At 44.3% G+C, this 27824-nt stretch overlaps 1 protein-coding gene across 6 annotated transcripts; it reads left to right on the top strand.

Annotated features, from left to right (window-relative positions):
- The first annotated feature begins 257 nt into the window (after positions 1-257).
- On the top strand, positions 258-27792 carry LOC109896906 (rho guanine nucleotide exchange factor 11). Of its 6 annotated transcripts, none has more exons than XM_031832192.1 (42): positions 258-2535; positions 5496-5510; positions 6030-6121; positions 6203-6307; positions 6404-6453; positions 6583-6640; positions 6801-6994; positions 7177-7248; positions 7623-7730; positions 7862-7910; positions 7997-8034; positions 8152-8247; positions 8414-8482; positions 8589-8693; positions 8793-8891; positions 9166-9208; positions 9328-9424; positions 9607-9729; positions 12302-12325; positions 12677-12806; positions 13104-13197; positions 13385-13414; positions 14732-14861; positions 15008-15211; positions 16536-16586; positions 16680-16828; positions 17149-17289; positions 17555-17631; positions 18963-19088; positions 19173-19290; positions 19513-19661; positions 20060-20135; positions 20351-20533; positions 20811-20892; positions 21048-21128; positions 21248-21306; positions 21444-21614; positions 21724-21957; positions 23165-23263; positions 23563-23894; positions 24049-24181; positions 24383-27792. In XM_031832192.1, exons 1-42 carry the CDS (start codon positions 2501-2503, stop codon positions 24418-24420), a joined length of 4359 nt encoding a protein of 1452 aa, XP_031688052.1. In that variant the 5' UTR covers positions 258-2500; the 3' UTR covers positions 24421-27792. The 6 variants fall into 6 exon arrangements, with proteins under 6 accessions (XP_031688052.1, XP_031688053.1, XP_031688054.1 ...); XM_031832191.1 differs by having other exon boundaries at positions 259-2535; positions 24380-27792; XM_031832193.1 differs by lacking the exon at positions 13385-13414 and having other exon boundaries at positions 24380-27792.
- The last annotated feature ends 32 nt before the right edge of the window (positions 27793-27824 follow it).

Here is a 27824-nt window from a genome sequence, read left to right as displayed (position 1 = left end):
ATGCTGAAACACCTGCCTTACTCAAGAAAGCAAAAAAGTGACCATATTTGTATCCGGCTTAATTTACTCAATTTATTTTAAAAACTAATATGTGACACGTATTAATGCCAAAGTAATATACACAAAAACATGAAGGTTCGCCACTGAACTAATTATACATATTCTATTCATGCAGATGCTGGAATACCTACATGCAGGAACGCCCCTAGCCACAATCACACACAATTGGTAATTCTGGGGATTTGTGTATGGACTGCTGCAATACTGGAATCCGACCAGTTAGTGGCGTCTCTTTTGTTTGTCTTGCTCTTTGGAAATGGTGTGATTTCCATACACAACCACCACTTTATGGGAGAGGAGGACTTGCTACTGGATTTAGGTGGGTGGAAAACAACATAATATGGATCATCGGCCAGAAGGCTACAGCTAAATACATGAACATATTCATGCAATCAGAAATGTGGATTAATCGAGGAATGCGAGGGAGTATGGGACAATGGAATCTCACCCTATGGAATTCAGCAGTTTGATCACATGAAGCGAGTTGTTTGGGAAGGAGAGACGTCGCCTGCATCTACCTATAAAGCTAAGCCGAATCGAATGGACTGTATTTTGAGAGCAAGACATCCAAGTTGATTGTACAAGTAATAGGATACTGGATATATCTTTACATTCCAGAGGGGTAACTGGCCTCTGTCTGCATTTGATGCTAGCTAGCCAATGCATTTGAGTGGCAGACTAGTTTAGCTAGTTCTCCATTGCTGCTCGCCATTGCTCCCTGTCGGCGTCATAGCCGATGAGAACGCTCTTGTGTCCAATCACAGTTTTCACGTGATGTCGCGGATGGCTTTTGGCCTCTATCGGAATTAGCTTGTTAGTAGCCTGCCAGTCATTATTTGCTTATCACAACAAAATATTCTCTACAACAGTGAGTGTTGCAGAAAGAGACCCCATTTGTTGGCAAAAGCAAGTGTTTAATTAGCATCAAAACAATATTTAGTTAGCTATATAGCAATAATAGCCATCGTTATGGCTAACGTTAACTAGTTAGCAAGCTAGCCAACTTGATGTAAAGGGCAAGCTAGCGCGCTGTTAGCTGGGTAGGTTCTTAACGTTATGTAATGCTGGATATCAATAACATCAGCCAACTAGTCGCTTGTGGTGGATATAATTGTTCTTTCAATTTTGGGAAAGTTTATCGGGAGCATTTAATTGCAACGTTCACTGACTAGTCAACGTTAGCTAGCTTGTTAGGGAGCTAGCCCTTACATCGTAGTTCGCTTTGCAATACTAGATATTGTAACATTAAACAGGCTCCAGTGTACAGCTACGAGTTAGTGTTGCAGTGGAAAGTCCAGTCAGGTCAGAAGGCATCCTGTTTACAGCGGATATCCACCTCTTAGTCAATTTAGGAACACTTAGGTAATCATGCTGCACCAATGCATGCCATTCGAATATGCTTTTTGTGCATTTTAAATGTTGCACGAACTCGCATTTTAGAACGGTTCACAGCACCACATCGAACATTGGCCAAGTTTTAACACAAGATAAAGGGACGTCTAGTCGAACATCATCACGTGCACGGAGATCATGTACTGTTCCATGTACTGTTCCAAGAGCCACACCAGTAAACTAGCCTCAAGGACCCTGTAACTAAATTTAGCTCGCAAGGGATGGAAACCAATTTACTGAGGATAATGCGAGTACAGTTGTCTAGCTGACTTTACTTGGATTGGAAGTATCAACATAATAAGCTGGAGGGAATCTTTATATATATAAATATTACTTAGATTTGAATGAGTTTAAGCTAATGTTGGGATACTAGTGGAAATGCATATGCGTTGTAATAAATTCGAATGTTTATTAGCTATTATCTCAGAAAACAAATACAATAGGACAGGAGCTGTTGACAAACAGGCATTACTCTGTCACTAAGACATTTGATGACAACGTTATTGTGCAAGCTATCACTTCCTGGTAGGACTGGAAACACAACAAGCCTTTAAAAAAAGATACTCTTTACTTTTGTATTGATTTGCTTGTTGTTGGTATTGCTATGTAGTTACACTTTGTCTTAAGACTAAATGAAAATAACACTGTAGATATTGCACAGTCAGTGGTGCCTGAATGTCATGTATTTTGCTTTGAGATAGCACACAATTTAAAGTCCCCCACCAGCTATTTCTTTTTTACTTTTCCTGTCACGCTAGATTGTTCTAACACTTTCAATTCGCCGGGAGCGCTGTTTCAACGGTCTACTGTAAGATACTTGAAGATTGCCTATGACAAAATTAGGAATATGCACCGAGTGCTCTCTGAAAGGAATAAGCTCCCCACTAGCTGACGTGAGGAGTTGTAACTTTTGGACATAACTGGCAGACAGCAGCAGCACTGTGGAGCTCTGTACAAAGAAACTTGAAGAGAAAAGGAGATGGTCACCCTGCTGTGACATCATTGGACTGGAGGAGAGGACACGGTCACACTCGAGCAGTCTGCAGCCATGAGTCTCCGCCCCCCCACCTCAACACTGGACAGGTAGGACTGACTGCTGATGATGGTGCTACTGACAGATGGGTCAATCTGTTTTATTTCCTTGTTTTCTCTGGTCCTCTCTCCTTGTCTCTTTCTCAAAACGCAATTGGATGAGAAGATCAGAGGGGAGGGAGCTCCAATGCGCTTTGAGAAGGAGACGAGTGGGGAGGATGTAAGTAATCAAGGAAGTACAGTGTCAAGAAAAGTATGTGAACCCTTGCATAAATTGGTCATCAAATTTTATCTGATCTTCATTGAAGTCACAACAATAGTGCTTACAATAATTTGTGTGTTATTAGTTTATTTTTCTTGTCTATATTGAATACATCATTTAAACATTCACAGTGTAGGTTGGAAAAAGTATGTGAACCCTTAGGCTAATGACTTCTCCAAAAGTTAATTGGAGTCAGGAGTCAGCTAACTTGGAGTCCAATCAATGAGACGAGATTGGAGATGTTGGTTAGAGCTGCCTTGCCCTGTAAACACTCACAAAATGAGAGTTGGCTATTCACAAGAAGCATTGCCTGACGTGAACCATGCCTCGAATAAAAGTGATCTCAGTAGACCTAAGATCAAGAATTGTTGACTTGCATGAAGCTGGAAAGGGTTACAAAAGTATCCCTAAAAGCCTTGATGTTCATCAGTCCAAGGTAAGACAAATTGCCAACAAATGGAGAAAGTTCAGCAGTGTTGCTACTCTCCCTAGGAGTGGCCGTCCTGCAAAGATGACTGCAAGAGCACAGCGCAGAATGCTCAATGAGGTTAAGAAGAATCCTGGAGTGTCAGCTGACACTAAAGACTTACAGAAATCTCTGGAACATGCTACCATCTCTGACAAGCCTACACTAAACAACAATGGTGTTCGTGGGAGGACACCACAGTAGAAGTCACTGCTCTCCAGTCACTGCTGCACGTCTGAAGTTTGCAAAAGAGCACCTGGATGTTCCACAGCGCTACTGGCAAATTATTCTGTGGACAGATGGAACTACAGATGAGTTGTTTTGGAAGGAACACACAAAACTATGCACAGAGAAAAAAAGGCACATCACACCAACATCAAAACCTCATCCCAACTGTAAAGTATGGTGGCGTCATGGAGGGCCTGGACAGCCTGCTATCATCGACAGAAAAATTAACTCCGAAGTTTATTAAGACATTTGCAGGAGAATGTTAGCCTATCTGTCTGCCAATTGAAGCTCAACAGAAGCTGGGTGACGCAACAGACAACGACCCAAAACACAGAAGTAAATCAACAACAGAATGGCTTCAACCCGATTTGAGATGCTATGGTATGACCTCAAGACAGCAGTTCACATCAGACTTCTTATATTCTTATATTGCATAACTGAAACAGTTTTGTAAAGAGGAATAGTCCAAAAATCCTCCTGGCCGTTGTGCGGGTCTGATCTGCAACTATTGCTGCCAAAGGAGGGTCAACCAGTTTTTAAATCCAAGGGTGCACATACTTTTCCCACCTTCCACTGTGAATGTTTACACGGTGTGTTCAATCAAGACATGAAAATGGTATTATTAGTTTAAGCAGACTGTTAGTCTATTGTTGTGACCTAGATGAAGATCAGATCCAATTGTATGACCAATTGGTTCACATACTTATTCTTGCCACTGTACAATTGATTCTCCTGATGTCTTCTTGCTAGACATGCAGTCAGTGACTATTATGTTCAAAGATCTACTAGCTTTAGCCTATTGCTTCTACCAGCCCGCATTACCGCATGTTGGATGTTGTACTAAGTTGTGATCCCCTGAGCGTACCTTTCCGTACAGGGCTATTCTCAACTCTGGAGGAGCTGTATCACATTAGATTCACTGGTTATATTTGATGTGGTATCCTTTATGACTCACTGTCCTATTGTATTTGTATACTGTATGTGTATGCATGTCTGTCTGTCTGTTCATGTGTACCTCTCTTTTTTTTCCCTTTTCCTCCTTTTACTTTTGCTATCTCTGTGTCCACTTCCTGTGTCATGTGACAGTGGGGCAGCCATTAAGAAACACTCTCATCTGCCCAGGTAGACTGGCTGTCTAATAAGAGCCCCTGTTGGTGGTTAATGTAGATCTGCAGTTGGAACGCTGCTAATCTCGTCCACCTGCCGGCTCTCTCGCTGTCTAACCGTCTGGTTTCACAGCGCCTCAGAATGGAACTTGAATGAAAGCCTATGGCTGTGCTCTCAGTCCAACATCTAGCATAATCCTTAGATCAGGGTTCCCCCAACAAGCGACCCGTGTGCCGAATTTGGCCCGCGGGTGATTTTTATTTGGCCCATAAGTTTTCTGATCTATTTTGCAATTGTTGGACCTAATAGACTGTTAATAAAAAGAAGAAAAAAAACAGCAAATCATCTCCAAGTGATTTTAATTTTGGAAATCTGTTCCAAAGTATTCCAACGCATAATATAAATATATGTGATCGTATACAAATATAATCAAGGTTTGAAATTATTGTTTTAGTCAAATATTATATCTGTTTTGGCTTCTTGCGGTCAATTTGCAGCCTACAAATTATTTGTCATCATGTTCTGCCCCCCTGACCACCCAATCAAGTACAAAATTGGCCCTTCGCTGAATCTAGTTGATGATCCCTGCCTTAGATGAACCTTCCCTCTACATTGTGGACAGCAGAGCACGAGCAGCGCAAGTGATTTAAACAAAGAATTGAGTTCGTAAAAGTCCCGTCTAATACAACTTTAGCAAGCTCGCTTCCGATTTTTCTTTTTTTACCCACACCACTTTCAAGTTCCACTTTGAAGCACAGTTTTACCAGCCTGGGGAGGAGGTTCAGAAATCTGCTACAGCAGGCTTCCTTTCTTGGTGTCATCAAACTTTACATACTCTTTAACTCTCCTTGTTTTTCTCAGTGCTCGTCTACTTTGTACTCTCCTACTTTTATTCTTAACCACCTTTCCTTTTCTCTCTTGCTCCCTTCTCTGGCTTCTCGCTTTCAGCCCTTTTGCTGCTTGGTGAGTTTTCTGCTCAGTTTATACTTGAGCTGCAAGAAATGCTGAAAGGCAAACTAAGCACAGATTCCAGCTCGCCCACGTTCCACAGCCCCCCCCCCCCTCCACAGGATCTCTCCTCCTACCTCTTGCACTCTCTCCATCTAACTACCCCTGGTCTCCTCTGCCTGTATCTCTGGCTATTTTACAGTACATTTTTCCTCAATACCTCACATCCTCTCTCTTCGCCTCCTTTTCAAAATGCTTTGGAGAAGAAGGTCTGAGCGACACAGGATTTTGGACCTTCTCCAAAACGCTTGAGAAGGAGTCAAGGAGATGGGATCCAGGGAAAGGCGACTTGAGATGCAGCCGCTGTGTCCCATACACTCCCCTTTACTCTCTCCTCGTTCCTTCTTCACCACCTGCCAGAATTCCTCCCTCCTTCTCCCCAGCCATCCCAGTGTTATCCTGATTGATTAATCCTTCCATCGTGTAGCACCCTATTTGTGTCTCACGTTTCTCTTGTCCTGCCTTTCCCTCCAGGCTCAGCAGCCTGACGATAGGAGACTCGGAGCGCAAGACCTCCAGCGGCCAGCAGAGGGAGCCTCTGGCTGACTTCCCCACTGAGAGCACAGGTACATGGGTTTTATAGCACAGATAGATCTTCCCCTCCCTCCTTCACTCCATCTCACCTCTCCTCTCTCTCCCTCTCTCAGGTCAAGGTCTGGTTCAGAGATGTGTGGTTGTACAGAAGGACCAGCTAGGGTTCGGCTTCACTGTGTGTGGCGAGAGGATCAAGCTGGTGCAGAATGTTCGACCAGGTCAGAACCGTCTAGAACCAACACGTACATTTCTACACGTCTTCTCTAATGCTTCCTGGACAGTCTGTCATATGTCACTCATATCTCTCCATGCAGGTGGCGCAGCGGTCAAGGCAGGGGTCCACGAGGGAGACAGAATCATAAAGGTTACTCCTCGTTTCAAACTTTTACCGCGAACCCAATATCTATGTCTTCGTGATCAGAGACTACACTCAGCGGAGTGAGTGCTCCTCTCTCTTTCTTATCCTCTCTCCATCCCTCCATCTCTCTCTCAGGTCAATGGCTCGCTGGTGTCGTCCATGTCTCATCAGGAAGTGGTGAAGCTCATCAAGTGTGAGTGTCACTGGTCACTATAACGTTGGTGGCGACGCCTCTGCTTAGGATGCCTTCATTTGTGAAATGTGTTCAGGAGTAGTAATATGTCTTGTCAATTCCTGTCTTCTCTCTGTTGCGCTTTCACGCTCTATCGCTCTCCTGTACTCTTTCCTTCCAGCTGGGACATATGTTGCTCTGACTCTTCAAGGACCACCCCCTTCAGCAGCTGCCCTCCCCCTACATCCCCTCCCCACTGACCTCTTACCCAATCAGCGGACGTCACTGGGAGGAGAAGCCCCGCCTCCACCACCTCCACCCCTCTCCCCCGGACTGACCAGCAACCCCTCCCAAAGGATCACCAAACCACTGCAGGTGAGTTCCCTCACCATACCTTAACCGTCACCATAATACTTAGACACTGGCTGGTAGGCTAAACCTGACGATTTCTGTGACCGTATAATCAAGTGATGTTGCGTAACATGGGTCAAACGACAATGAGTTGAATAACACCGCATTTTCTCTCTTCCTCCTCTGTCATTTTGTGTGTGTGTTAGAACCTAGACGTACAGAAACACGCCACTCAGATCCTCAGGAACATGCTGGAACAGGGAGAGGCTGAGCTTCAGGTAACGGCTACGTACAGGGTTGCGAAATTCCGGTAACTTTCCCCAAACTTTCCGGGTTTTCCAGAAATCTTGGTTGGAAGATTCCCGGAATCAGTAGGTAATAAGCAGGATCCGGAATCCTTTGGGGAAATGTTGCTACTCCAAACAGTCAAACACACTTAGAATGGATACTTTTCGGTCATCTGGAATATAGACATATCCGTTCTATATATTGCATTTCTATCTCAAAATGTTGTGCCCCACTGAATATGCAATGGAAAGGACACACTGCTTATGAAAGTAGCCCTTTTATTCAGACCAATAATCATTGGGGGGGGGTTCTCATCACTGACCAATCAGTGCCTCTGATAATGTCACTTTGACCAATCCCGCAGGACTTGATGGAGGAACTGTTACTGAACCCCTCCCCATCCCTGGAGGAGCGAATCGAAAGTGCCAAGCGGCGGGCCCAACAAGTCAGGGTTAAAATCCAGCAAGATCTGGTGAGATACCTGTGTGCATGACAACAGACTCTTAACACCAGTCATCTAAACCTGTCAGTACCTAATAGGCACTATCTATTATGTTGTCATTACCGCAGTTTAACATCTTTGTTGTTTCTCTGTCTCTCAAGGATGGAACTCGATTGGAATCTGTGACCAGCTATGTAGTAGCAGGAGAAGGTTTCTATGGGATTTTGTTTGTCCATAATTCTTGTGGGGTTTTTTTGTGTGAGGAAAATTGATGTACTGTCTTGATGTTTCTGCAGGTCGGTTGTCGGGGGATTCAAGTGAAGGAGACTTTGAGGTAAGTAATGTAGGCGCTCATCCTTTTCTTTATGACTGATTAGCGAGAGAGAATCCCAGAGAGAGAGAAAGTGAATGAGGAAGAGAGATATGGTCCTTTTCACTCTTCCTCCCTCAGGCCTGTGAGAGCCCCCACTCCTCCCCCTCCACCTCCTCCTTCAGGACCCCCCTCTACCGGAGACAGGGCTCCGACACACACACCTTCTCCGACTCGGTGAGACCAAGCAACACGCGTTGCGCGCACACACCGATTCCGTGAGAACACACACACTTGCAGATACCTGTAGTCTACCCTTTGGTGAGGTGAACAATGTCTCCTACACACAAAAACACATGCCAGTTCTATTTGCCTCGTATCATCATGATGTGTATCTTGTCAGGCTGGGAAGGCTCAGATCATTGGCCCAGAGGAAGAGGAGGAAGAGGACGACAGCTATCCGCTCAATGAGGTGAGATGGTCCTCATCAGAAAACATCACTCACTTCATCGAACTACCCTGCGTCTCACGTAGCTATGTTTTAACTGTGTTAATCTCCTTCTTCCCCCCCCCCCCAGATGGACGGCCCATTTCAAGACATAGAACTTCTCAAGTCGCGACCAGCCCACATGACCGTGTTCATGAGATACCTCTTCAGCCAGCTACTGGATCCCAACCCGCTGGTCAGTGCTTTGACCTTGAATACTGTTATTTACTGTAGTTTCATATATTTTACATGGGAATTAATCTTGTGTGTGTGTGTGTGTGTGTCTTTACAACAGCTGTTCTACCTGTCGGTGGAGGTCTACCTGGGCTCCAGCCCTAAAGACGCCCGTGCCCTCGCCCCACAGATCTGCTCCCACTTCCTGGACCCTGATGCTGTATGTCTCTCATTGGTTCAATTAATGAATCACATTCAGATAGACCAGGGGCTGTAGGTATCAAGCATCTCAAAGTGAGAGTGCTAATTTAGGATCCGTTTGGACTTTTGGATCATAATGAATTAAATGCCATGGATCAGGGGGGGCGGGGGGGCTGATCCTTGTTCCGCCCTGCTACTCACTCAGCCCATCGATTCATCTTGAGAGATTGTAAAGAAAGCTTGAACTCGGTTATGTAATGGCTCCTTAAATGTTTTTTTCTTTTCTTTTGCAGCCGTTGAAAATCAGAGTACGAGAAGAATACCTGTCCGATATAGGTAAGTTACTCTCAACATAGGTCAACAGTTGTTACACTGTTTGGGCAATCTGTGCTATGAATGCACTGTGTTGTGTTATTCGGTTAGTCTTACTGTCTAGTGTTGTTGCCCTGTCCCAGAGAGTCGACTCCATGCCCAGGAGGACATCAGGGGACCTCTTTCTGAGCTCCAACAGCAGGTGCTGCCTGACATTCAGGACCAAATACAGGATTACAGGTACTGCCTAGTTGAGTAGTGTTGTTTGGAAGGGTGTGTGTGTGTGTGTGTGTGTGTGTGTGTGTGTGTGTATATGAAACCGTAGGTGAGGCTTGCGGTAAAATGCAGAAAATGGCTGTGTGTGTTAATTGTGTTTGTATTGCGTGTGTGTTGTGTTTGTGTAACCTATGTTGTGTGTGCAGGAGTAAGCAGATGATGGGTCTGGGTTCTCTGTTTGGAGAGGGAGACTTGCAGCAGCTGGATGGAGACCCAGCCAAGGAGAGGCTAGTGGTGGACAGACAGGTCACTGCTCTCTGGGAAATACTGTGAGTTGGAACGTCTACCGATTTTATATGATACGTAAAGTATATCTTATAAGGGCCAGGTACTGTATTCATAACGGTATTCACTATATACATACAGTGTGGTCTGACGTTATTGCCACCCTTGATAAAGATGAGCAAAAATGACTGTGTAAAAGAAGTCGGCTACTATTGTCTGCTCAAAAGGAGGTTATTTTCTGCTCGCGCGTTCTCATTTCGACGCCAAACCCACCGCTGATGTGAGTGGCCAAACAGCTCTATTTTCATGTTATCCGACACTTGTAAGTGGACTTGGATTGGAACCAGTGCTTTGGTCAGATGACATGAAAATGAAGCTCTTTGGCCACGCACACCAGCAATGGGTTCGGCGTCGAAATGAGAACGCGCGAGCAGAAAATAACCTCACGTCTACTGTGTAAAAAAAAATGGTGGTGGATCTTGGTTTGACCTGTGGTTTGAATTGAAGAGGGCTGTCCATAAGCGCAGACGAAGGATATCAAAGATCTGGAAGGTTTCTCTATGAAGGAATGGTGGAAGATCCCTCTCATTGTGTTCTCCAGCTCATGAAACATTTTCTAAAAAGTCTGTGTCCTTGCACGGGGGGGGGGGTATGAAATGTATTGAAAACAGGGATGTCAATCATTTTAGACCCCACTGTATATGAAGTGTATGTCAGGGCCACAAGCTTTTCAGGGCCACAAGCTTTTCAGGGCCACAAGCTTTTCAGGGCCACAAGCTTTTCAGGGCCACAAGCTTTTCAGGACCACAAGCTTTTCAGGACCACAAGCTTTTCAGGGCCACAAGCTTTTCAGGGCCACAAGCTTTTCAGGGCCACAAGCTTTTCAGGGCCACAAGCTTTTCAGGGCCACAAGCTTTTCAGGGCCACAAGCTTTTCAGGGCCACAAGCTTTTCAGGGCCACAAGCTTTTCAGGGCCACAAGCTTTTCAGGGCCACTTTTTAAATAGCAATATGACTACTGTCACGGTAGGGGATTTTGCTATCGGACCGTTAAGGTACCCCCCCCGTTGAGAGTGATACAAGTCGTCTCACTCAAGTTGTCATGCCACCCGGCTAACAGGTGACTCACAGGTCCGCCGGACTGACCTGGTTATGTATCCTGCCCTTTTATTCTGAGATTAGCCTTGTGTGATGCCGTTTAGGCTTGTTTCAGGATCTTAGATAATATCAATCAGACTTAGAGCACCTCTTGTTTCACTTTCCTTTTGTATGCTCTTATATCTAGACTCACGCAAGCTTTACCTTGGTTACGAATTACAGTCTATGTCCGTCGACTAATACTACTTGAGTATTAATATAGAGGATATCTGTTACAATAAAATGATTGTTCTGTCCAAACCGTTATATTGTCTTTAATCATCAAAACACTTGAACTCTTAATGCCTCGTACATGTATTACAACAAGCGGTTAATTACCATAGCGTAGGCTGGACCTGGTTGCTTCCCAAAGAGTATGTTCTTCAACTCACAATATCTCTGTAGGTTTTATCCAATCACTCAGTATCTGTTCCTCCTACTAGAAGTTTGTACTATGATTCGCTGAATCTTGTTAAAAGGCTGTGTCGAGATCAAGACCCTTGGTAACACCACTGATGCTGTGTATCTACTCCAGTTACGGGGTGGATTTATTAAGGAGTGTACGGGGTGGTTGTCTCTGTTCGTCTCTTTACAAAATCCAGGAATTAAAAGTTACAATTGTTCTAGAGTATGAAAGTCAGATATGACCTTTTGGGATGATGATGAGGATAGGTTGAACTATCACACGCTGCCTGTCATTGATAAGTCGAGTAGATCTATCATGCCTTTCCATTGTGCGGTCGCAGTGCTACTAGTTTCAGTGCTTCGGGTGGCTGTGTCGTGAGGTGGCAGTGCTATTTTTAGTTGCAGTGCTTCTGGTGGCTATGTCTATGCATCATCTAAACCCAAATCTTCCATCATGTTCACCCAGGGTGAGGTGTCCTCAAAGCTCTTTTTTTTTGTGCTCTTGCGTCACTACTATGATAACTTCAAACAATACGAAGGATGATACGGTGTTGCGCTTACCTTTTCTTTTTTTCTTGATTATTCAATGTCAGCAAAGCACAACAGCAACTACAGTGGGACACACTGTTTGTAACCATCAGAGCACTGAACCCGGCGGTTGCCAAGCAACGGGTCAGCAGTTGTAGCCGCCCGGTGGCCAATAAAACGGTATTGGAGCGCATGACCGTGAGTCCGCCAGCTCAACCTCTCACTGCACCGTACCAAAGGGCAGTGTGTGATCACTGGGAGCTTCGGCAGGCTAGCCATGGCCGCCTAGCCACATGATGCTTTAAAACACACCCGCCCACTCCCATCACATGACTCACTTGCTAGCAGGTAGACACTCAACGGGACACCTTGATTTTTCTCAGGGAGGATTTTTTTTTTGATCACCTTGTTTTACTGGGCCGAGACTCTTTGGAAATAATCCCCAGATCTAATAAAAATCAATTTTTTGTATTTTTATTTTGTGTGGAAGGCCAAAAGGGCGAGCGATTTTAGAATAAGCTAATGGTTGTTTTTCTGTGTGTTGCAGCTCGAAGCATGAAGAGGAGAGCAGGTAATTAAAGCCGGCGCGCGTGTGTTTGCTGGAGCATGACTGACTCTCAATACTACTCTGTTCGGCATGGAGAAGCCTCTACTCAATTCTGTCATTCTCGATTTTTCGCTCTCCCTTCTTCTCTACCCATCCCTCTCTATCTCACTCTCTCTTTTACTCTCTCTCTACTCCCCTCCCCTTTCTTTGTATCTTTCTTCCCCCCCCCTTCTACCTTTTTTCTCTCCCCCTACCTTTTTTTCTCTCTCCTTTTTCCTTTTCTGTCTACCCCCTTCTACCTTTTTTTTCTCTCCTCTTCTTTCCCCCTTCTACCTTTTTCCCCTCTTTTTCCTTCCCTCTCCCTCCCCCCTTCAGTTCTCGTCTAGCCTCTGCGGTGCTGCTGTACCTCCGTCACTCAGGCATAAAGCTGAGGGACTCCAGGGTGTTCCCAGGCCTCAGCACTGAGAAGGAGAAGTGGCTTTCCTTCTTTCCCAAGACCAAGAAGGTAAGGAGGGGAGGAGGCAGGACTCTTGTCCTACCACCGACGCATGGATTTGTAATTCTCTTATCAGTCGTATTTATTGAAACATCAAAGCTATTCGGGCTATTTTGAATTGGCAGAGCATGTAGTCCATAAGCTACAAACCTTGAGGTAATGATCAACCGAGAGGTCTCACGTGTTCGGTCTAATTCCTCTGTCTTAGCGTTCATCGTTATAGGGTATGAAACGTTGTGTTGGAGTTTTGCTTCGATGCCAGTTTATCCAATTTTCCAGTGGTGTTCTTTTGTTTGTTTACTACAGCTGAGCAGTTCAAAGAAAGAGAAGGATGGAGAGGACAGGAAGAGAAACCCCATCCTGAAGTATATCGGCAAGCCCAGGAGCACCTCTCAGTCCAGTAAATATATATACACACACACACACACACACACACACACACACACACTTCTTGTTCTCATCTAACAGTATAATTGAATTCCATTGACCTCATCCTTTGTTTTCAGTCTTATTGATTTGTTGTAGAGGATTTAAAATGATTGTTCTGATTTCATTGTTATTTTTTTGGTTTCACTTTGATTTTTCAGCCTTCCATGTCCCCTTGTCTCCCACTGAAGGTATATCATTTATGTCTTTTTATTTATAATTTTAGGTCTTTCCTTTTTGTCGTATTTTTTTTCTTCAGTGTTTTCTAATCTCATTTTTAAAGCGTTAATATAAAGTGCCTCCAGAAAGTATTCACAAAGTATTCACAAAGTATTCACAAAGTATTCACAAAGTATTCACAAAGTATTCACAAAGTATTCACGCTCCTTGACTTTTTCCAAATGTTCTTACAAAATGGGATTCAAATGGTTCAATTGCCATTTTTTGGGAGGGGGGGGGGGGGGTGGGGGGGTCAACATTCTACAAAAAATACTGTCAAAGTGGAAGAAAAAATTCTAGCATTTGTAAACAAAACCAAATAAAAAAATAGCATTATCTTGATTACATAAGTGTTCAACCCCCCCCCCCCCCCCCCCCCCTGAGTCAATACGTGTCAGACTCACCTTTTGGCAGCGATTACAGCTGTGAGTCTTTCTGGGTAAGTCAACATTTGCCCTTTTGTTTTAATTCATTTCAAATTTCTTCAAGTTCTGTCAAATTGCTTGTTGATCATTGCTAGACAACCATTTTCAGGTCTTGACAGATTTTCAAGCAGATTCAATAATATGCTTCATATTTTCTGAAGGCACTGCATAATAACAAATGCCATTTAGCAGACGCTTTTATCCAAAGCGACTTAGTCATGTGTTCGTACATCATTTACTGTTATCGCTTGCTCTCTGTAGTCTAAGCTGGGTATCTGTAAAGCACTTTTTGACAACTGCTGAGTTACACTGAGTGTACAAAACATTAACACCTGCTCTTTCCCTAACATAGACCTCCCAGATAAAAGCAATGATCCCTTATTGGTGTCGCTTGTTAAATCCACCTTGATCAGTGTCGATGAAGGAGAGGAAACAGGTTAAAGAAGGATTTTTAAGCCTCGAGACAATTGAGACATTGATTGTGTGTGTGTCCTATTCACAGGGTGACTGGGCCAAACAAAATATTGAAGTGCCCCTTTGAACTGGGTATGGTAGTAGGTGCACCGGTTTGTGTGAATAACCATATAACATTGCTGGGTTTCCCGTGTGTATCAAGAAAGGTCCACCACCCAAAGGACATCCAGCCAACTTCACACAACTGTAGGAGGCAATGGAGTCACTGTGGGCCAGCATCCCTTTGGAATGCTTTCGACACCTTGTAGAGTCCATGCACTGACCAATTAAGGCTGTTAGGAAGGTGTTCTTAATGTTTTGTACACTCGGTGTATGTTGTTTTTATACATTTACGTTTGATTGATGTTCTATGTGCCTGCTCTCTGTGCGTCTCCTGTCTCCTCTCCTCAGTGCGCCCGGGCAGTGTGAGGAACATCATCCAGCAGTTTGAGAACCACACAGAGATCCCCGGGGAAGAGGGGGCCGAGGGAGACGCTCCGAGACTGTCCTCCAGCAGCCTGGGAGAGGACAGCATGGACAGGTAACAGAGGGAGGGAGAGAGAGTGTGTGTGTGTGTGTGTGTGTGTGTGTGTGTGTGTGTGTGTGTGTGTGTCTCGACCCTTGAGCAAAATTCTTAGTGTGTTCAAACCCGTGCATGTGTTTGATTCGTGTCTCTCCCTCTCTCAGCCCCACGGTGTCGATGCGTCTGGCTCGTAGTGAGTCTCTGAAGGCGCAGGGGGAGGGGCGTCGGCGGGGCGGGTCCTCGGGGGCGGAGACAGTCCCTCGGTCACGTAGCGACGTGGACATGGAGGACTGTGGAGAGGAGAGTGAAGGGCCGGGCCTGAGACCCTTACACCACAGCACCTCCTCTGCCTCCAGTAGCTCAGCACGGTGAGATTACAACACACACCCAATCCAAGATCTGGAGCATGCACACTGCTCAAACATACACACCCTTAGAACTATGAATCCCATACTCCTTTGGAACTATGAATCCCACACTCCTTTGGAACTATGAATCCCACACTCCTTTGGAACTATGAATCCCATACTCCTTTGGAACTATGAATCCCATACTCCTTTGGAACTATGAATCCCATACTCCTTTGGAACTATGAATCCCATACTCCTTTGGAACTATGAATCCCACACTCCTTTGGAACTATGAATCCCATACTCCTTTGGAACTATGAATCCCACACTCCTTTGGAACTATGAATCCCATACTCCTTTGGAACTATGAATCCCATACTCCTTTGGAACTATGAATCCCATACTCCTTTGGAACTATGAATCCCACACTCCTTTGGAACTATGAATCCCATACTCCTTTGGAACTATGAATCCCATACTCCTTTGGAACTATGAATCCCATACTCCTTTGGAACTATGAATCCCACACTCCTTTGGAACTATGAATCCCATACTCCTTTGGAACTATGAATCCCATACTCCTTTGGAACTATGAATCCCATACTCCTTTGGAACTATGAATCCCACACTCCTTTGGAACTATGAATCCCATACTCCTTTGGAACTATGAATCCCATACTCCTTTGGAACTATGAATCCCACACTCCTTTGGAACTATGAATCCCACACTCCTTTGGAACTATGAATCCCATACTCCTTTGGAACTATGAATCCCATACTCCTTTGGAACTATGAATCCCATACTCCTTTGGAACTATGAATCCCATACTCCTTTGGAACTATGAATCCCACACTCCTTTGGAACTATGAATCCCATACTCCTTTGGAACTATGAATCCCATACTCCTTTGGAACTATGAATCCCACACTCCTTTGGAACTATGAATCCCATACTCCTTTGGAACTATGAATCCCATACTCCTTTGGAACTATGAATTCCACACTCCTTTGGAACTATGAATCCCATACTCCTTTGGAACTATGAATCCCATACTCCTTTGGAACTATGAATCCCATACTCCTTTGGAACTATGAATCCCACACTCCTTTGGAACTATGAATCCCATACTCCTTTGGAACTATGAATCCCATACTCCTTTGGAACTATGAATTCCACACTCCTTTGGAACTATGAATCCCATACTCCTTTGGAACTATGAATCCCATACTCCTTTGGAACTATGAATCCCATACTCCTTTGGAACTATGAATCCCACACTCCTAGAGACTGGTTGAGCAGCAGCATTGAATATATAGCAAATCTGTGTGTTGTTCTCCTCAGATCCTGCGAGAACCCCACCCCTCCGTACACCCCTCGCTCTTCCAGAAGAAAGTAAGTCAACCTTACTACTCTAATGTGTTAAGCTTTGCTGAGGGACTTACAAGTGTATTGAATATCTGTGTTCGCGTGCGTATTTGTGTGTAGGAGTGTGGAGTTCCCGGTGGCCTTGCTCCCTGACGCCCCAGCCCTAGAGGAGGACGTGGTGGACAGTCACAACTGGCAGGAGACGGTGGCCCCGCAGGTCCTGGCTACTCTCTGTCCCCGAGAGGTGGACAGACAGGCTGTCATCTATGGTAAAACATATATATATATTTTTTTAAACACTGATTGACCAGGCTTTGTCTAGAAACAGGAATGTGCAAGGCTGAGAGTAACACGTGACATTGCTATACATCTATAACTGGGCCTGTAACCTCTAAAGACCACTGTCATATATATATATATATATACAACACGTAAGCCTTGTCCTCTCTAAAGATGGCTGCGAAAAGCCCAAAGCGATTCTATCAGACATCCGCATCTATGGGACTGTTATTTCAGAAGGAAATTAGAGGAGAGGGTTATATTTACACCCCTTTTTAGTCTTGTCTTTCTACCCCCCTTTCTTTATCAGAGTTGCTGACGACGGAGGCGTCTCACCTGCGTACACTCAGGGTGTTGGATCAGGTGTTCTTCCAGAAGATGAGGTGTGTTCTGAGCTCTGACGAGCTGGCCTGCATCTTCCCCAACCTGCCTCAGGTCTACGAGCTCCACGGTCAGTCACTGTGTGTGTCTGTGCGTGTTTCTCAATCCTGCCGATATGTATCCAAGCAATGTGGATTTGAAGTTCTGATAAGGCCACGTCGCATAAAAGGGGTCCTCCCTTTGAGTGGCTTTGCTGTGTAAATGTCATATGTTTAAATGGTTTTAGTTGGTGCAATGTTGCAGCATTGCCAATGATGCTTATGCTCAATGTTGATTCAATGTAGTTATTGTTTTTTGGTCAATGTTGCTCCAATGTTGTTTTTGTTGTGTTACAGCGAGTCTGTGCGAAGCCATGAAGAAGAGACGAGAATCTCCCATCGTTCAGGGCATCGGTGACATCATGCTGGCCAGGGTGAGTTTAACTAACCAGGTCATCCCATCTCGCTCTCGCTTTCTTAAATATATATATATATTAGCCCCTCCAATCTTCGTCAGTGAGATGGATTGTGTTAATCGAATATCCAGTTCTTACACAAAGTGATTTTTCTCATAGGTTATGGGTAGGATTGCTGGAAACATTCAACTTTTACCAGTCAACTACAACGCATTTTGGTATCTTCGTTTTTTTAAATGTAATTTATCACAAGACCTCTAGTGGCCCTTTTGGGTACCTCATATTATCACCGGTGTCTAACTCTGGCCCTCTGTGTGGTCTTACTACATATAAAATGGATGACAAAGCTGTAGATTATTATCCTAAATATAAACTTAGTGAATACCGTTGGTGTTTAATATGAAATATCCTTTTTTATTTTACTATGTGAATATGTATTTGTAAAAAAAAATTTGGCAACAAACTGGTGGCAGTTTTTCATTGGTCTTTTTTCCCCCTCTTGAACCATTTGGTCCATCTACTAGAAACTCATGGACAATATGGACACAGATATAAGAAATGAATACTATATATGAATGTGTTTTAATTTATTCCATTATAAATCACCATAGATTGACATAACATTTCTATTCATTAGCAAAATCACAGAAGATGCCGGCAACTTACCGGTAGCTTTGCAACCCTAATTATGGGGTCGGGTTTTAAATGGAAAGGCGTTTTTACTATCTTATCGCATTTAGCCCTCCCGTCAGCCCTGACAATGGTATGCTATTTCCCCCCCACTTCAAACAGCGATTAGCCTACAGGTGCGCACCAATGGAGGGTCCACAAAACCTGGCATAGATCAATGCAAAACTCTATGGAATTGTATTTATATATATATATTTAAATAAATACAATTCCATTGAGTTTTGCATTGATCTATGCCAGGTTTTGTGGACCCTCCATTGGTGCGCACCTGTATTTTATATATATATTTTTTTACCTAATCAGTTCTATGATGACGAACATCAGACTTCTCTTTCACTGTTGCTTTTAGCCTAGGCTACTGTTAAGCCAAATACTGTCGGAATTAGCACCCTGAAATGGTGTGCTGTCTGCGGTTGTGGCACCTAGCATCATTCTGATTGGTCAATAAAGTAGAGCTTTTTTGTTTTTCCTAAATGTATTTACTGTATGGATATCTGAGGGGGAAAAAATGTCTAACTTCAAATGCCCATTCCTAGATTTGAAGACTTTGCTATTGCTAATACCTGCCAAATAGATTTAAATCAGAGAAAGAAGAAAACATGTCTAGGGATAATTGTGGTGTATTTTGAATGGGGCGTCGGTGTGTACCTTTCTGGTAGTTTGAGGGCGTGGCGGGGGAGGAGTTTCAGGAGCAGGCGTCCCACCTGTGCAGTCAGCAGTCTCAGGCCCTGGAGCTCATCAAGAACAAACAGCGCAAAGACCCCCGTTTCGCACACATCATCCAGGTAACACACGCGCACACAGTTGCAATGGCTTCTCTGCTCATGGATTGATTTGATTGATGTATTGGGTGATTGATGTGTTAACAGGAGTGTGAGGCCAGTCCTCACTGTAGGAGGCTGCAGCTGAAGGACCTGCTGGTGTCTGAGACGCAGAGACTCACCAAGTACCCTCTGCTACTGGACAACATCCTCAAACACACAGAGGGTAAGTAGGATAGGTTTCTACCACACAGACAGACGTCCCAGTGGAGAATGTATGGTGATTTGGAAACCTTGTTTGTTTTGATGAAAGGCTTACAGTAACTGCTCACTCACGTAATAGCTAACTAGAAGCAGACAGGTAGCTACTAGCTATTGACTCAAACTTTGGCTATGGTATTTTAGCTTATTTGATGTCACTTGGAATAACGTCCTTCTCTTTCCCTAGCCGGTTCCACAGACCTCCCTCCTCTCCAACAGGCTCAAGCCTGTTGCCGGGGGATATTGCAGGCCGTCAACGAGGTTGTCAGGGAGACTGAACACCGGCAGCGGCTCAACCAATACCAGCGCAGGTTGGACCCTACGCCACAGTTCAAGGTACTGCCCAATTTGATCTTGTTAATTTTTCCTTATCCTACATTCCTCTCAAAGTTTAGATTTTTCCTCCAACACATACCCAATGATAAGGTGTACCCAAACGTGCTTCAGTCCAGCTTAAACAAAAAAGGGAATCGGGTGCTCGACTGAGGGACTTGAAAATCCCAAAAACATCCCTTACCCCAGGACAATTCAACGGGCGACCCTCTAGGAGGATAAATAGAAATAGAATAAACATTTCCACATAGAGAGAGAATAAAGACTTCCGCGAAGATCTGAAATATTTAGTTGAGTAATTTAACCTGGGTTAAGGATTATTATTATTTTTTGGACATAACCAACGATATTGTTATGGTGATGCTGATGTCTACCATTTTGTCTTCTGTCTCTCCTCTCAGAGTCTGGACCTGACCAGTAAGAGAATGATCCATGAGGGTCCTCTCACCTGGAAAGTCAGTAAAGACAAAACCTTGGGTAAGAAAAGCCCACCACACCCCACAATGAGTCAAACCTCATACAGTCTCTAGTCAAACCCCCTTGTCATTGTAGTCGAAACTAATAAGCCCCGCTGGTCTCTTTTGGGTTGCAAACGTTCTACAAACCTTACATCCATTTCCCACCAGGTTTTTGTTAGCATTGTTCCCGGAAGGTTCTAACCACGTGGTTCTGTTTCTCCCTGCCGCTCCCAGAGATCCAGGCGCTGCTGTTGTCAGACCTTCTGGTGTTGCTCCAGAGAGGTCCAGACGACCGGCTGCTGCTGCGCTGCCCGTCCCGCTTTCTGGGGGGGGGAGGTGGGGGTAGCGGGGATACCAAGGCCTCCTTCAGCCCCGTGATCCAGCTAGACTCACTGCTGGTGCGCTCTGTGGCCACAGGTAAGAGGTCAGGGGTTATGGGAGGCCGTGTGGAGTAGTCAGTGGTTGGGCTTAGATGTAACCACCAGTTTTCTGTTAATGGTGTAACAACACTGTAATAGACATCTGTAATAGCAGAATGTACGATCTCAATACTTTTGTTTAATGTTGAAATAATGATCATTACATAGTGTTCATGGTTGAGTGATGCAAACCTTAATGAGATGCCCCCAAAAAACTGTGGTTGCTTTTTGAATGATTGACAAATGTCACTCATCCTGTGCCATTCCTTCCTCAGATAACAAGGCCCTGTACGTCATTAGCACAACAGAGCAACAGATATACGAGCTGGTAGCAGGGACGTCCTCAGAGAAAAACATGTGAGCACATCTAGACCAGCTATATCTATACTAGGACTATTATAGTCTACCAGTTTTATACACAAGAGTTGTCATCATTAGCATTTTAACTAATGCATTTTGCTTATCACATGGAAAAGCTTTGGTTCTTAAGTCTTATTTATTTATTTTCACAGCTGGAAGGACCAACTTGAAAAGACCATCTCATTGGCTGCTGGCTCCTCACCTTCGACCAATAACAGATCCACACCTATTTTGTGAGTATCCCTAAGCTGATCTGTTTCTATCAATTACCATTGAAAAGATGGCATTGTAGTCTATTCACTATGTTGGTCCTAAACAAAACTGCCCAGACTAAATTCACTCTCTCACTCAGCTCCCCGAGTCTTGGTAATGCTTCCCCTGTCTCAACTGGCAGCCATGTCTACCAATCAGGTAAGAGAGATTGTGTCAGACAGGGAACATACATATGTTTTGGAGTAGATCAAATTTAGATTGAGTACATTTCTATACAGTAATATACTGTATCATTCTCTGTCATTTACCATATTGATTATCTTTAATCTCCCTAGACGACTCGATGACGGGGCAGGCAGTTTCAATGGGGACAAACTCTCCTAACGATGAGGACAATGAGCTCACGCCCACCACACCAACGACACAATCAGGGGTTTTCCTCCACATTGAGGGACGGGACTACGTCAAGAAGCAGATTGGAGTGGCTGAGGCAGCTCTTGAAGACGGTGAGACTGAAAGAGAGACCTTTTGACTTGAACATATACTTTTGCGTCACTAGAATATGTTTGTTTGATAATCAACTGTCGATTTATTAAATTCCTCTTTCTGTCTCAGTGGAGATACTAAAGCGGCTGATTTTCCACAACTTTGAGGAAGTTGGGTGGAGTCACGACTCGGACGGAACGCCCACAAACGAGACAGCCAATGAGAGGAGCCCACTCAATGACAGACAGAGACTGGCGTCCTCTGATACTCTTCTCAGTGCCAGTCCCAGCCAATTGGAGGCTGAGCATTCCGAAGCCCCGCCCTCGGAGGTGGGGTCCCCCAGTGTACATGTTGTGAGGAAAGGTAATTGGGACAGAAGGTGTAGACAACAACCTAATAACTTTGGCTGTTTTGGTTAAATGACTGCTTGTTTCTTGGTGCCTACTGTGGTCAAATCAAGTCTGACTCCACTACGGCTGTCCCCGACCCCCAAAAAATCTTGGTCAACCTAGTTGTCTGTTCTTTCGACCAATTAATTGGTTGAAATTTTAAAACAGGTATTTTTACATATAGACACAACCTGTGTTTTTTTTTATCAAATCAACTATATGTACTGAGCTTGTTGGATGCTTTAAGGACACTTTGATTTAAATCATTAAGACACACAAATGACTGGAGGGAGCCAGAGATAAATTTAGCCTAACCAGAAGAAGACAAAAAACAGTCCGACTTTGTTTACTTGCTGTTTTGAGGTAAAGAAGAAAATACTTTGAGAAGTTCTACAGTGGTGGTCAGTTAAGACAATCAGAAATACTATCAGATCCCCAATAGGGCACAATTATAGACCTACATTTGTGCGCAGGCCAGGTAGCCTATGCCTTCTTCTGTGTATAATCAGGTGCATGTCCAAAATGGAACGAAATAAACCAAAACTCACAAGTATAGACTAGGTAGTGCGGTCCGCAAACAACGTGCCCAGCAACGTGTCCACTCCGACAATGAAAACGGTAAAAGACTGTAATAATAATGTATTGAATTTATGAACAGAAATGACCATAACCAAACAAACATTGATGGTAATTAACAGTAAATGTACTACTGGTGATACTGGTTCTCTATCTCCGCGGCCTCCAATGGATTAGTCCACTGAGGCGGGTGTGAATCAGACGGGTGTCTCATGCCAGAAAACATCAATATTTTAGACTGCTCGACAGAAAAAAATCTGTCGACCAAATAATCAAACTAAATGGGGTCAGCCCTAGACTCCACTGAATGACCACTGAGGGCCTCTAATTGTTTGATAATACACACTCCTTTCTCTTGGCATGTTCCCGAAGCTCTGTGATTCAACTGGTCGGGTGCACTTCTGATCTTTCTGCCTCTTTCCACAACTCTGTTTTGCTTTTCGCCTCCTTCTTCTCACGCCCTCGTACAATATCCCATCTCCCTCACTTGCCCTCAAACTCTCACCCCCATGACACTGCCATGCTCCCCTACACATAAATGTATACTGTCTGACACATGCGCACACACACACACTCTTTCACGCCATCTGTCCTCTTATGCACAGCTGTGGTTGCGGGCTCTCCTTCTATCCCTGATGACATCACTGATGTCAACCTCCACTCCGACCAATCGCCTGAGCCGAGAGGCGGGGCCAGTGTACGGGGTAATGCTCCAGTAGACAGTCCAGTTGTTCTTTTCAAACCTATCTTCCATTTAGGTCCCTGGCTCTCTGAGAATGTTTGTGATTCCTACACTAGGCTCGTGTCCAGAGAACATTTTAGAAACACAGATTGTTTGGTTCTACCTACATTTATCCACTCGTTTTTAGTTTTTCCATTTTGAATGGTTTTCCAACTCATACCTACTGACCATGCACACCGGCCACATACTATAAGATTTCACAGCTCTACTGTCAATTCACCATGAAGATTGACGATCGTCTTTAATTCCACTGTGCTGTAGGAAACGTGTTCTACCTGGTGATGCCTACAGAGCAGGGAGACGGACTGCTGGATGAGAGTCACACAGATGAGGTCATTGATCCCCCCACCCTGACCTCCACTGAACTTCCTGATCTGGACCAGGAAGTGATGTCATCAAACATTAAGCATCATGAGGAAGAAGGGCAGGTCTCTTCCACCCTGTCTGCTGGCAAACAATTCGAGCCAAGAAATCTGAGGCGGGAGGGAGGGCTTGGCCAATCACAAAAGGTCCTACAGAGCTATGTGATCAAACACGTGGATGAGATTTTCCACACAATCGAGGAGCTGATGAGCAAGCTGCACCAGCTGAGGGTAAGGTGTTTAAACACACACACACAGATGTGACATGCTATTACATGAGAAACAGGAGAATCCACACACAATTTAGAACCCAGAGTTGAATATACATTTTGACATTATTTCCATGCTAACTATTACTTATTTTCTCCCCCCATAACCCCAACAGGACATCGAGACAGCTCATCACCAGCTGCTGAAAACACTAAGAGAGCCGCCTGTCAATCAGGAGTCAGATGATCTCCCTCGCAACCAGGTAACCGTCGTCAGGACGCCGTCTCTGGACCGGAACCCAGGGGATGGTGAGTTCAGCGGTCAAGGGTCATTCCCACCATGTGTTGAAAGATATGGTCTGGATACAACCTTTTCACAAAGGCATTTCTCAAACCTTGAAATTCAATGGGGGCAGTTCTTGTTGTTTTTGTTTGGGTTTAAATCAATTCTCTGAGTTCTGTTATTGATAAACCTCTCAATCTCTCTGTTTCTATTTGTCCATCCAGCAGAGCCAGCTAAGCCTGAGATCCTCTCCACTGGATTCTAAAGATGTTATCTCAATGAGGAATTCTTAAGACTCATTCACCCCTGCTCTGCCGTAGACATACGCACACACACACTGATGGACTGGGACCCCAGCCTTTACTCCCTACCCCACGTCTCACACCCCTAACCCTCAGCCCAATCCTAGCATACACTGCTCGTAGGAGCAGGATCCAGGAAGTACTGTGATGTCTTTGGTGTTGCCCTGGGCGACCAGGAAGTGATGCAGGACTGATGGCCCCAGCCCCCTGACATCGAAGGATCTGCCCCCAACACGGGTTCAGGGTGAACTCTGACCTCTGTGGAGCCAGAGGGAGTCCAGGGATGAGAGGATGGACAGATGAAGGACAAAAAAAGGAAGAGACCGAAAAGTAGAGAACAAGTGATGGAAATGTGTGAAGAAGCAAATAGATCATAATGAAAGTGGAGAGTGGGCAGAATCTAAATTGGCAAGGAATAATGCCATGGATGAGATGTTGGATGGAAGTAAGGTTGGTTACATTTGAAGGAGAAGTTAGTATACTTTGAACAAAGTAGTGATGGTTCAAGGGAGAGAGTTGAGAAGTGACAGATGAACAGGACAACGTAAGGACCCTAGCACTTTACCCACAATACATCATCTGTCGCGTATCCATACTCCACAACGGATTGGATTAGTGAGGGTCTGGAAACTGGACAGATCACCGGCTCCATTGTGAGTCAAAGCTGCACCTTGTTTGAGCCAAGATGGTAGTTCATTACTACTGGTTGCTTTACAGTATGCCTGCCATGGAAGCCAATTGAAGAACGGTGTGTGTGTGTGTGCGTGCACACACACACTGAACCAAAATATAAACGCAACATGCAACAAGATTTTAGTGAGTTACAGTTAGAATATCAGTCAATTGAAATAAATTCATTAGGCACTAATCTATGGATTTCACATGACTGGGAATAGAGATGTGCATCTGTTGGTCAAAAAAAACAATCAGTATCTGGTGTGACCACCATTTGCCTCATGCAGCTCAACACATCTCCTTCGCATTGAGTTGATCAGGCTGTTGGTTGTGGCCTGTGGAATGTTATCCAACTCCTCTTCATTGGCTGTGCGAAGTTGCTGGGTATTGGCGGGAACTGGAACAAGCTGTCATACACGCTGATCCAGACCATCCCCAACATGCTCATTGGGTGATATGTCTGGTGAGTATGCAGGCCATGGAAGAACAGAGACATTTTCAGCTTCCAGGAATTGTATACAGATCCTTGCGTCATGGGGCCATGCATTATTATAGGTGATGGCACGACAATGGGCCTCAGGATCTCGTCACGGTATCTCTGTGCATTCAAATTGCCATCGATTTAAAATGCAATTGTGTTCGTTGTCCGTAGCATATGCCTGCCCATACCAAAAACCCAACCGCCACCATGGGGCACTCTGTTCACAATGTTGGCATCAGCAAACCGCTCGCCCACATGTCTGCCATCTGCCCGGTACAGTTGAAACTGGGATTCATCCGGGGAGAGCATACTTCTTCAGCTTGCCAGTGGCCATCGAAGGTGAGCATTTGCCCGCTGAAGTCTGTTACGACGCCGAACTGCAGTCAGGTCAAGACCCTGTTGAGGACCACGAGCATGCAGATGAGCTTCCCTGAGACGGTGATTACACATGATGATCTGCGGTTGGATGTACTGCCAAATTCTCTAAAATGACGTTTGAGGCGGCTTATGGTAGAAAAATGTACATTAAATTATCTGGCAGCATTTCTGGCGGACATTCCTACAGTGAGCATGCCAATTGCGCGCTCCTTCAACTTGAGACATTTGTGGCATTGTGTTGTCAAAACTGAACATTTTAGAGTGGCCTTTTATTGTCTCCAGAACAAGGTGCACCTGTGTAATGATCATGCTGTTTAATCAGCTTCTTGATCTGTGACACCTGTCAGGTGAATGGATTATCTTGGCAAAGGAGAAATGCTCACTAACATGGATGTAAACCCATTTTGTGCCCCAAATTTGAGAGAAATAAGCTTTTTGTGCATTTGGAACATTTCTGGGATTTTTTATTTCAGCTCATGAAACATGGGACCAACACTTCACATGTTGCGTTTTATATTTTTGTTTATATATGTTCAGGTTTATTGCCCTGGGCCCAGAGGAAGGAATGGGTCATAAAGAGTAAAGATATCAACATACACAAGCATCATTCATCCATAATATTCTTCATGTTATGAGAAATGTACGTTTCGTAATCACACATGAAGAAAGAGGTGTGTTTTGTTTTGGGAAAACCAAGATGGTGGCCGGTCGGGTCAGTCAGTCCTGTGTCTCTGTACAGCTGCTATGCTACAGGATGGGTTGTGTGTAGCGGTGACATATTAAGGGTTACAACACTAGTACTGCACTGTTCTCTACTGAATGGCTGTCGTCTTCTGCACCACTACTCCTAGACATACAGGGATCACTACTACGAAAAAGGAAACCTGTTCAATGAATACCCAGATGTCTAACATGTCGTAATTTTTTTCCCTAAAGAATGCTCTACTGTATTGGGTGTGTACAATACTGTGAATTCCCCTCTTCCCTACTATACCGTGAGTAGTATTTACCGTATTGTCACACCAAAACATGAAGGGATGGTTGTTTATACCAAGTAGCATACGTTTGAACTGAGAGACCCTCGGCACAGACATGTATTTATTGGGAGAGGAAGTCTGTTAACCCTATGTAATCCCTTGTTCAAGTGTGTAATCAGCAGCATACAATGTGTGTGTGTGTGACACCACAGTGTGTAATGGGATTTCTGAGGGGATGCAGTGTTTTCAGTTTAACTTGGCATCGTGGACAGTTCCAGACTATTTTCTCATACATTTTCTTACTTTCTAACTTTTCTATTCGTCCATCTCTCCATTCACCTACCCTCTTGAGAAGCATTTTTTTTCAGTCTCCATCTTTGTTCTTTCTACCTCTTCTTTTTAGTGTATTTTAAGGCATTTCATACTGGGGTTGGTCTGTCAGAAGTCTGAGTTTGTGTACGCACCTCACTCACACAGAGGTTAGAACTGATGTGTCTTCCCTTTGTCAAACGTTGCACAGCAAACTGCTGCACAGTGCAAACTACTGTATGCATACAGAGGTCTTTAACGATCCTTTCTCTTGTTTAAATCTTGTTCACTCATGTAATATAGAAATCACAACCTTGTTTTATATGTGAATCTTATTTTTTCTGTAAAGCCTTAGTCCTTTCTTTGGATTTGATTTTTGTAGATTCGATCAAAACAAGATGTAAGTTATTTTCTCTCCCCTGTTTTTTTAGAAAAAGGGGAGATTGTTAGCTGCACAGAAGGAAAATGAACATGTGTTTTGTGACATTAAAAAGAACTGTTTTGAAAGTCCTGGACCGGAAGTTGAGTCCTAACTCTCCCTGGCTGA

Source organism: Oncorhynchus kisutch, linkage group LG9, assembly GCF_002021735.2.
Source record: "Oncorhynchus kisutch isolate 150728-3 linkage group LG9, Okis_V2, whole genome shotgun sequence".
Taxonomy (NCBI): domain Eukaryota; kingdom Metazoa; phylum Chordata; class Actinopteri; order Salmoniformes; family Salmonidae; genus Oncorhynchus; species Oncorhynchus kisutch.
Note: the sequence above shows the minus strand (reverse complement) of the source record. Positions and strands in the feature narration are given on the sequence as shown.

Bases quoted from the DNA above. Each gene is read 5' to 3' on its own strand.
- LOC109896906 (XM_031832191.1), top strand. From the start codon at position 2,501: ATGAGTCTCCGCCCCCCCACCTCAACACTGGACAG. The intron at 13,198-13,384 runs GTAAATATATAT...TTGATTTTTCAG, and splicing joins CAGGAGCACCTCTCAGTCCA to CCTTCCATGTCCCCTTGTCT. The intron at 20,534-20,810 runs GTAAGAGGTCAG...TTCCTTCCTCAG, and splicing joins GGTGCGCTCTGTGGCCACAG to ATAACAAGGCCCTGTACGTC.